This window comes from Melospiza georgiana, chromosome 6 (genome assembly GCF_028018845.1).
Source record: "Melospiza georgiana isolate bMelGeo1 chromosome 6, bMelGeo1.pri, whole genome shotgun sequence".
Taxonomy (NCBI): domain Eukaryota; kingdom Metazoa; phylum Chordata; class Aves; order Passeriformes; family Passerellidae; genus Melospiza; species Melospiza georgiana.
The window spans coordinates 29,610,319-29,621,334 of NC_080435.1; the positions used below are offsets into that span (position 1 = coordinate 29,610,319).

The 11,016-nt window shown below is 46.0% G+C and overlaps 1 protein-coding gene across 1 annotated transcript; it reads left to right on the top strand.

The window, feature by feature from the left end:
• Positions 1–4,331: 4,331 nt before the first annotated feature.
• Positions 4,332–9,283, top strand: KCNA4 (potassium voltage-gated channel subfamily A member 4). The gene is made up of 2 exons (XM_058026808.1): positions 4,332–4,775; positions 5,577–9,283. The coding sequence occupies exon 2, from the start codon at positions 6,383–6,385 to the stop codon at positions 8,348–8,350; it is 1,968 nt and encodes a 655-aa protein (XP_057882791.1). The 5' UTR covers positions 4,332–4,775; positions 5,577–6,382; the 3' UTR covers positions 8,351–9,283.
• The last annotated feature ends 1,733 nt before the right edge of the window (positions 9,284–11,016 follow it).

Genomic DNA, 11,016 nt, shown 5'->3' on the forward strand with positions numbered 1-11,016 from the left:
CTACTGCACATTCCTGGGCCATGAGATGACTGAACTTCCAGCTAACAACTATGAAATATTTTAATAGGAATAGTTTTGAGATATTTTGACAATATCTTGTCATACAGATGTTTCTTTACAGTTGTTCCTCAAGTCATGGTTAACTTCATAATGCAGATTTACATTAATTATTGTCCTACTGTCTGATATTTCTCCAGAATAGTCCTTATAAAATCCCAGGGGGAAATAAGTCTACTACGCCCTCATAATGTTTTCTGATCTGGACAAAAATATATGCAAACAGCGACTTTTAACAGCATCTGATATTTTCAAGTTTTGTAATCATTGCACTTTCTGTAAGCATAGTTGGAAAACTGGGTATTCAGAATAATACATTTATTGTTAAATGCAGAAATAGAGCTAATCCAATGACATGGTAATTTAAGTAATTCTGTGAAACTAATTCATCTCCTTCATGATTTAATTAAAATAACAGTTTCCAGACTGCAGATCCACCCTTCCCACTACTACTTGGCATATCTGTAACAAGGCACTGTGCATGATCCAGGCTCTTCCATTTCAGCTAAAACCAAATTATTAGGGGGGGAAGAAAAAAAAAAGTGATAAATAACCCCTGTTATACTGGACAGAAAAAGGATGTCAGCATTATGATTGATGTGCCTGTGGGTATCTTGGAAATCTGGTTCCTCATTTAGAAGCTTTCTCTCCAGACTATCCTTATTTTTTTTTCTGCTATTGTCATTTTTCAGAATAGACTGGAGATGAGTCCCTGTCTGCTCAGAATGAATGGAGAAATATTCAGGCCCAAAAATAGAACATATGTATTATTTTTATCCTGTTTTCTGAGTAAATCCATACTCTGGTAGGAGAAATCACTCTCCAAGTAAAAATACCATCAGTTTTTACTGCTGTTCATCCTAAACTCAGTGGTGAATGGCCATGGTTTTGCAAACTTTCCTGAGAAAATATGAAAGGGCTGCTGTTCTTTGGAGCATCAGCTTCCTTGGGTCAGCCTGCTGAAGCACAAGGAATGAACAGATGTGCTTTTCATACAGGTTGTGTGGAAGAACTGACTGAGGATAAGGCTGTATTTCAGTCTGCCAAGTGTCTCATTAAATACTGCCAGTCATATTCAAAAGAAGAGTACTTGAGCCAGATTCTTTGACAGGGGAGTCTTACAGAGCCTAGTTAGTAAAATATGAATAAAATATGAACTTTCTGAAGTGATACAACCGCTGGGAGACAAAACTTATTTGTGGAGGCAAGAATTCATTGCTACTTTGGTACCTCAGGGGTCTCTAGCACTGCAAACAGCTGAGAGGGGGTGGAAATGCAAGTTCTGAATCATGTTCCAGAAATGCTGTAGTGACCACAGCCTTTTTTAGCTGGTTATCCTGAGTTCCCATTGCTACAACATTTTGCTTGTTTAGAAAGGAGCCCTTGATCTCGTAGGGATGATCTTACAGATGGATGTGTTGCCTTGAGAGGTGAATAGAAATAAATAACAATGAAGCAAGCATAGGAAAGAGCAGAGGAGCAAAATGAGAAGGTTGAAAGGGAAGGAGAATAATTCATGGTCTGGAAGTGCAGTAAGTACAGAGCTGTAGTTCAGTTTTATTCACTGCAAAGATTACAGCAGGGAGGTGAGGCCTGGACTGAGGCCAGACCCTGCCAGTGTGAATTGCAGCATAAATTAATATTGGGCACAGAAACATAAATGGAACTTTGTAAACCTCATGTTCCCTTTGCATGGAAATGTATTAAATGGTTGTGCATTTTTTCATAGCTAAGCAGTGATGCATATTTCTCACCTACATCACTGTAAAACAGGACAAATCTGTGTGGCAGCATTCCTTAGAGATCCTTTACTAAAATGTAACATTTCTATCAAAGATAGTGATGTGTAGGTATTCTCTCTTTGTTCTACCAATAATAGTATCCCTTAACAATGTGAAGGAGCAGAGAAAATGTAATGGCTCTTAAATAAATATTGCTCTTTGAACACTGTGAAAATACAAAGCTGAATGAAATGAGTCACAGTATTCATCTGCAAGTACTTTAAGATTGTTTTTTGCTTTTAAATCAGTTGAAAATTGGATCAAGTAAGACTTTTGAACTAGATTGAATTGCATGTGGTTACATGATCCCTATTACATCAGAATGGATTTTAAAAGGCACAAAAAAGCTATTCTGCTTCTCCCGTTGTCAGTTATGTGTGTATAGAATCATACACCAGAGTTTATTTACCTCTGCTCAAGAACATGCTTTAGCTATTAGAACCAGAAAGAATAACAGTGCTCAAAAAGGAATACCAAAATGATTGGTCTGTTTCTACTTGTCTTTTTCACTCAGATGTCCACTGAATTTTTCATTTTAACATTCATGAGATAATGACAAGACAATGCATCTGAGATTTTAAAAGAGAATTAAAAACTAAATAAGCCATTATATTTTGGCCCCAAGTCCTTGAAACAGCTCAAAAAAGAAATAAAAGGGTGTTCAAATCCTATTGATAAAAAGCAAAAAAAGACTTGTTAGAGAATGAAGGGACTGAAAATGCCCCTAGAATTCAACTTTACTGATGAAGGAGTGAGTCTAGGTGCTCCTAATGAGCCAATAAGTTTACCTATGATAACTCTGGTGTTTTTATAGCTTCATACATGTCCTTGTGCTGAAATGATGGCAGTGTTTTGATCCATGACTTTGGTATGCTCCTGTGCCAGGTTACAGAAGAATCTGGGTTTTGGTATTGGAAATGAATTGATGGATGTTTAACTGCATCCAAAAGCACCCAAATTTTGGACCGCTTTTGTGCTGAGAGAAGACATCACATTTTAATGGCGTTCGGGATGACATTAGTGATTTATCTATGTTTTTCACTTTATATTGACTGAGGAACCTGCAGTATTGTGATGGCTGAAAAAACCAGCTAGCTCTAGGTGCTATTTATATGTTTCACAGTACTGCTGGCAAGACTTGGGGCCTGGCATCCAGCATGTTTATCTGGCTGATCCCCCATGCTCCCCTACGCACTCACAGGTCATCCACTGACCTGAGTGGGACGGAGGGAATGGGCAGTCACTGCTGTAGGCTGTAGAGGCACAGATGCATCATGACCCACATGGATGATGTGGGTTGTGTTGCTGGGGATCTGAAGGCAAATAGCCACCAGGCTCTCGAGGTTTCTCTGTGGAGGAGGACCTCGGCAATTAAAGAAATGCCCAACCCACTTGCTGTGCATGCTGGATTTGCCTCCAGCTGCAAACACCTTGAGACAAAGTGTCTGGTGTGAGCGCTGCCTTTGATTTCTTCTCGATTCAGTCTTTTTTTTTTTTTTTTTTTTTTTTTTTTCCTTCAGGGGAAGCAGGAGTGTCCACAGCAGAGTTGGAGGTGCAGTGTCAAATATGGCCAAGCTGCATTTTCACAGCCATCCCTTGCAGAGAGTGGAATGTGCCACAGCTGCAATTCTCTAGGTGCAGAAGGAGCAGGCAGTCTATGCCCTGCTCGTGCTGCAGCTGGGAGAGGGAATCCGTGCAGCCATTAGAGGTGTTAACTCTGCCAAACACACCCTCCAGCCATGAACTAGGACCGGCTTTCTGTTCAGGGGCAGAATTAGGGCTGAGAGTTGATTTGGCTTCATTTGCGAGGGGGCTGCAGGAGCAGAGGCAATGCTGGCTCGTCCAGCCGGGGGGCTCGGGGCCGGGCGAGGCAGCGGCGCGCAGCTGCGGCCACCTCTCCTCTCCTTGTGGGAAACCTCATCCGGGCTCGGCTTTGCAATCTGTTGGAATTTATCGGAACCCGGACCCGAGCGACCCTCAACACAAGCGTTTCGCTTCCTTCAGGGCACGCCCAGGGGAGCAGAGGCCGGGCTTGGCTTGGCTTGGCAGCATCGCTCCGGGCGGACAGCGCGGGCACAGCGACTGCGATCACTGCGGCGTTAGCAGGGCGCGGCGGGCGAGGCGGGGGCAGCAGCCGATCCGATCCGTGCCGAGCCGATCCGATCCGATCCGATCCGTGCCGAGCCGTGCGCGGCGCAGTGCGGGCGGCGGCCGCCAGGGGCCGGCGGCGGGCCGGGAGCGGCGGTGGCAGCGGCGGCGGGCGGCGGCTCCGGAGCAACAGGGCCGGCTCGGAGCGCCGGGGGCGCGGTGCCGCGGGCTGGCCCCGCTCCCGCCTCCCATCTCCCGGCTCCCATCACCTCCCGGCTGCCTCGGCCGCCAGGTCCGCTCTCCGCGCTCCGGCCGGTGGCTCCTCGGCCGCGTCCCCCCGGGCTGGGACCACCCAACAAGTGGATGGAGCGGGCGGCAGCCGGCGGAGCCCCGGACGCGGCGGGGGCAGGCGCCGCTCGCAGGCAGCCCCGCCGGAGCCCGGCTCCGCGCACGGATTAGCCAGCGCTGATTTATTTACTGACAGACCTGCCGCCAGAACCGGGCTTGCGGAGAGCGGCGATCGCACCTGCCCCTGCACACGACAAGCACACACGACCAGCACACGCACAGCGCCTTCGTTTTCCCCGTGGGGACGAGAGCCTCACTCGTTGTTGCCTTGTGGCCAATGCCGCGGCGAGCGGGAGCGGCTGCGGCGGTGCCCGGTGCGCCCAGCCCCGGCTCGCTGCCCCGGCACCCGGCTGGAAGGGGCAGAAATAAGTGGCCAACCTGTGGTGCGCACTGACCGCAGGCACCTGCGAGTGTGGATCAGCCGGCACAGCCCCTCGGCACCGCTGTCACCCGGCGCTCACACCAGCGGGAGAAGCGCTGCTATTTCTCTGCCTAGGATCAGTAAGTATAACGGCGTTTTTAGGGTCTTCTTCTGCATGGCACGTAGGTACGGTTTCAAAAATAGCGTCATTTAATAGTTCGTGTTCACCTCTCGTGTATTAATAGATGTGGCTATAGATGAGGTTTCTGTTTCAAAGGGGGGTGTGAGGGGCTGTGTATTTTTTGGTGTGTGTGCTTGCATGTAGATGTTGCTTCAGTGCACCTGCAGTTGTTTTCTTGACATATCACGGTGTTTTCACTTGGCTGAGCATTGTACGTGCCCGTTCTCAAATTAAATCCAGCGAGATGTTCATTGTGATCGAAACACGATTCTGTAGATTAAAATGTAACATTCCCACACCTGATTCTGCAAATACAACAGAAGCTCTTTGTCTAGATACATTTATTCTTTAATGTTTCGTGAAGATATATGTAGGTGTATCTCTTACGTATGTGCTCAAAGACCTGAATGCACTGTGTGTTGCAGTATTTTTATTGGTGTTTATGTGTGTTGGTGTTTTAGGAGCATGCATATGTTTGTGTATGGATGCAAGTGCTTATATGGGTGGGGATTTTGTATCTGTCTCTATATATATGTGACATACCCACCCACATCCTTACCCACGGAGTCGTTCAAAATCTCTGTGCATGTGATGTGGGTGTGTGTGTAATGTAGAAGTGTGAATAGTGTGGGCAGCAGAAGATTTGAATGCCATGGTAATAGATGACACAGTTTCATTTGATCGGTGTGACCTTTTAGGAAAACAATCCAATCTTTTCCCTTTTTGTTTTTATTTTTGTGTGTTTGTGCATGTGCCTCAGGTTAAGTGCTTCTTCTGCATGACCATAACCAAAGGGTGACCCATCCACTCCCTTGTGTCCTATGGGGACCTCAGAGCCAGTTTCTCAGTCTTCATCTCCTCCTCCTCCTCCTCCTCCATCGCCTCCTCCTCCTCTTACCGCTGCTGCTGATGCCCTGGGTGCTGCTCCCAGGTTTGAGACATTGTTGACAGGCTGAAGAAAGGATTTGCAAAGACCTCCTCACTGTGTAAATGAAGTGAATGGCTGGAATTAACTTCAGCTCTCCAAGAAATGACATTAAACAGTAAGTGTGCTAGGCCAAAGCATTACCAGGAACAAATAATGAGGAAAGAGACTATTTGCATTTGGTTTCAATGATGAGCTAAAACCATCTGTGGAGAACAGGTACCCTTTGGTTTGCTTTTTTTTTTTCTTTCCCCTGAGGAATGCAGCCTTTGTAGCCTGTGAGGCAGTCATGATTCTGATCAGGTACAGCTGTGATGGCTGCGGGAGATAAATGAAAATAAAGGGGCTTGGTGGATGGAAGAACAAGGTCTCAGCTGTTCTCTGGCCCAATCTGAGAATTTCATCTTTTCTCATTAGCTAAACAGTAGTTTGTGTCAAACCTTCCAGAGAACAGGAAGATGTGGCTCTGTGGTTTTCCAAAGTACAGATTCAGCGCTACCACCACGTTTCCCCGCTCGACGCGCAGGTGACCGCCCTCCGAACGCTGATGGCTTTGAACTTCCCGGCTGCCAAAGTCACACTGTAAATAGCGCAAAACCTCGTCAGGGCGAGCGCCCACAAACCAAAACAAGACTTGCAGGATGGAGGTGGCCATGGTGAGCGCCGACAGCTCCGGCTGCAACACCCACATGCCCTACGGCTACGCGGCCCAGGCGCGGGCCCGCGAGCGGGAGCGCCTGGCCCAGTCCCGGGCAGCGGCGGCGGCGGCCGTGGCGGCGGCCACGGCAGCGGTGGAAGGTGGGGCGGCGGGCGGAGGGGGGCCCTACCACCACTACCACCAGGAGCAGGCCCGCGGGGCCTCCTCCTCGCGCTCAGGCAGCCTGCCCCGCCGGCAGAGCGGCAAGAGGAGGAAGAAGGGCAAGAAGAGGAGCCACCACCTGGGCAGCAGGGAGTGTGGGGCCTCCTTCCCCTGCTCCGAGCTGCTGCCGCTCAGTGGTTCCGAGGAGAGGATACTGAAGGACTTGAGCGAGGAGGAGGAGGAGGACGAAGATGAGGATGAAGACGACGAGGAGGAAGGGAAGCTCTACTACAGCGATGACTATGGGGAGGATGAGTTTTCCTACTCGGACCAGCCGCCCGATGACGGGGGAGGCCCCGGGGGTTACAGCTCCGTGCGCTACAGCGAGTACGAGTGCTGCGAGCGCGTGGTGATCAACGTATCGGGGCTGCGCTTTGAGACCCAGCTGAAGACCTTGGCTCAGTTCCCGGAGACGCTGCTGGGGGACCCAGCCAAGAGGGGCAGGTACTTTGATCCTCTCAGGAACGAGTACTTCTTCGACAGGAACCGGCCCAGCTTTGACGCCATCCTGTACTACTACCAGAGCGGTGGCCGGCTGAAGAGGCCGGTCAATGTGCCCTTTGACATCTTCTCTGAGGAGGTAAAGTTCTACCAGCTTGGGGAGGAGGCCATGCTCAAGTTCAGGGAGGATGAAGGTTTTGTCAAAGAGGAAGAGGAAAAGGTTTTGCCGGAGAATGAGTTTAAGAGGCAGGTGTGGCTGCTGTTTGAGTACCCGGAAAGCTCCAGTCCAGCCAGAGGCATCGCCATTGTCTCTGTCTTGGTCATTTTGATCTCCATCGTCATCTTTTGTCTGGAGACTTTACCAGAGTTCAGAGATGACAAGGAATTTGTCATGTCCCTGAGCTTAGGGAAGGGACTTTCCAACGAGTCTCTCCGCCTGGACGCCGGGGAGCACACCATCTTCAATGACCCTTTTTTCATTGTAGAGACCGTGTGCATCATCTGGTTCTCCTTCGAGTTTACAGTGCGCTGCTTTGCGTGTCCCAGCAAAGCACACTTCTTCAAGAACGTCATGAACATCATAGACATTGTGTCCATCTTGCCTTACTTCATCACCCTGGGCACGGACCTGGCGCAGGAGCAGGGCAGCCAGCAGGCCATGTCCTTTGCCATCCTGAGGATCATCCGTCTGGTCAGGGTGTTTCGCATCTTCAAGCTCTCCAGGCACTCCAAGGGTTTGCAGATCCTGGGTCACACGCTCAGGGCCAGCATGAGGGAACTTGGCCTCCTCATCTTCTTCCTTTTTATCGGAGTCATTTTGTTTTCCAGTGCTGTTTACTTTGCAGAAGCTGACGAGCCTGCCACCCATTTTCAAAGCATCCCAGATGCCTTTTGGTGGGCCGTAGTGACCATGACTACGGTCGGTTATGGGGACATGAAACCCATAACCGTGGGCGGGAAGATAGTCGGGTCCCTGTGTGCCATTGCAGGAGTGTTAACCATTGCTTTACCAGTGCCAGTGATTGTCTCCAATTTTAACTATTTCTACCACAGAGAAACTGAGAACGAAGAGCACACGCAGATGATGCAAAATGCTGTCAGTTGCCCTTACCTCCCTACAAATTTACTGAAGAAATTTAGGAGCGCATCATCTTCGTCCACAGAGGATAAATCAGAGTATTTGGAGATGGAAGAAGGAGTTAAAGAATCTCTTTGTGTAAAGGAGACTAAAAGTCAGGACACGGGGAATAGCAGTGAGTCAGAGAAGAAAAACTGTGTAAATTCAAATTCTGTGGAAACTGATGTGTAGTTTTGAGCGTTTCCAAATATATTTATGCATTAAAGAGTGCAGTGAAAATAACGAAATATGCAAACAAGAGTCTGCAGCATACAGTAGTATGCCATTTAATGGTTAAATACAAATAAAAAGCATTGCTGAACATGTATTACATATCAAGTAAGTGTTACAACTTGAGGAAAGGATTGCTAGATCTGATAAATTTTCAGACTTTATATTTTTATTAGAATGCAAGTGTTTTGCACATGAGGCTGAAAAATTTATTAAAACCAAGTCAGTTTTAAAGTGGGTGCATGAACTGTCGACATCACTAATAACAGCTCTGTGGTAAAAGTTGGCATTCAGAGGTATTTACTATGTAAGAAACAATGAAGTTTGGTAGTCATTTATCTATTTATCAGTGCTTTAATAGCAGCTACCATAAATCATTGGATACCATAGTCATTGTTTTTCAAATGGTAAATTTATTGTAAAAAGATATTCTACAGAAGATAGATCTAAATTTTTTTTTTCTTGAAATCTATAATGCTTGTTTTTAACTGGAAATTTACTTTGGAAAGGCTGTTGACCCTCCAGAAATTGTTTATTTTTATAACTCTCTTTGGAGGCATTGCAGCATTTGTTGTCTAATAATGAAAGAAATGAAGTAAGAGAATTGTTAAACCTGGTCTGACTGCAAAGGCAAAATGACTGGAATGCTTTTTTGCACTACTTTATATGCTGGAGATATATCGAAAGAGACTTCATACTGTGAATGTTTACTAATGTAATAGTTCAATGACAATCATTGGGAGAGTGAATTCTGCATAATATTTTATTGTTTCTTCTTCCTCTGTGATGCTGATGGCAAAACAGCTGACATGACATCAATTCCATACACTTTTTGGTTATGAATATCTGTGATCTGGAAAAGGATTGTGAAGTAAAATTTTCTAATCAAAATTATTTGAAATCGGTGTTTTCTGCTGATGCCCTCAAGAAATACCAACCTAATTTATATCTTTTTTTTTTTTTTTCTTTTTCTGCTTAATTTAGCATTCAGAGTCTACGATTAGTACATGCACTTTGTCAGTATTGAGGAAATTTGGTGTATGGGAGGAGCAGGTAGAAATAATAAGATACTCAGTTGTTACAGTGCTGACAATTGAGGATGGCTGACTTTTAATAATGTGCTATTGTTGGTGCTGCAATTCCCCTTGATTACAGCTTTCACCCATGTATATTTGAAGCAACATTTAAGATCTAAACCAGGCATTTGCGGTTTCAAAAGGAACACATTGGGTCCCATGGAGTCCTTGTGAAAGCATTCCATGGTTTCTCTTCCCTGATTTTCAGGCCAGCTATGTTTTGCTATGTGTCAAAACCTCCCACCGCCCTTCCTAGGAGGTTCAGGTAGGTAAGGATTAGCTGGCCTGCAGTATATTCCAGAGTCCAGAACGAGATAGGTGAGATATTGCTGCATACAACATAAATAATAGATTCAGAACAAGGCTTTTTCAGACTTGCCATTACCGAGGGAAGGCACAATTAATCCGTCACTGTTTTTGAAGAGGCACTGTGGAACATTCCAGATTATAAAACTTGAACCAAATTGGCATATGCACTTTAAGGTCTGGGACAGGCTGTTATGGAAGGAAAAAGGACTTACCAACACCACAGAATGACAGTAGTTTGCAATGTTCATTTAAAGTTGAGTGGAGATGGAGAGTTTTTTGCAGGGAGAACTTGTTGGTGACTGACTTACAGCAACAACAGATGCACTCTGAATTGGGCATCCATGATATTACACATGATAGGCCTTGTTTGCTGAATCCAGTGGCACCAAACAGAGTTGCAGACACAGGCTTCTCTTTAATGGTTGGGTTTTGCCTTCATAGTTTTTCTGTGAGTCTCTTCGAAAAGTTTCTCTGCTTGTCTTCTTTTGCATTGCAGAAAAATAAAAAAAAAAAGACAACACACAAAAGACTGCGTTGTGCTGAGCCCTGCTTCAAAATGTGTGTTTAAGTGTCTGATTCCTAATTTAAAAACACTGAGCAGGCTTCACTGTATTTTTGATGTGAAGCATTAAAGAGAGCTCCTTTTTATTGTGGTGGTGTCAATCCCAGCTGCGCTTTGAGTGAAGTGACTCAGTGATTTTATACATAGGCATTTGCCAAAATTTAATGTTACATTTCACTCCAGCTGACCTGAGTTCAACATGCTAAATATTTTTTTCCACAGAGTCAATATCAGCAGCGAGGATGAGTGTTCTATAAAACCTGTAACTGAAGTATTTCTTTCACAGATAGTTAATGGCCTAAAGGGCATGAGGGTTCTCTTGCTGAATGGCTTGGTCCTGGTTCTGTCTGATACCAGGGAGCATTTAGTGCCTGGGACCATGGCAACGAGCTAGGAGTGAAAGAAACACTGAGCAGGTGAATAAAGAACTTAAGGAAAATAAGTTCTATGTGTTTGCAGCATTGACTGGTTGGAAGGGGAGGTGGTTCGTAAGAGGTGGGATTTCAGACCTCTGATGGAAAGGAGAAAACTCTTTGAATCACTTTGAAAATGCATTCGTGATGTAGCCAGGGAGCTCAGCATGAGGGGAGTGCTTTAATAAACAGCTGAGACCAGATGCTGACAAACTCCTGTTCAGGAGTGCTCGAAGATGCAGTTTGTTACAGCATCAATTTCATTTA

Coding starts and splice junctions, on each gene's coding strand:
- KCNA4 (XM_058026808.1), top strand. CDS start 6,383: ATGGAGGTGGCCATGGTGAGCGCCGACAGCTCCGGCTGCAACACCCAC.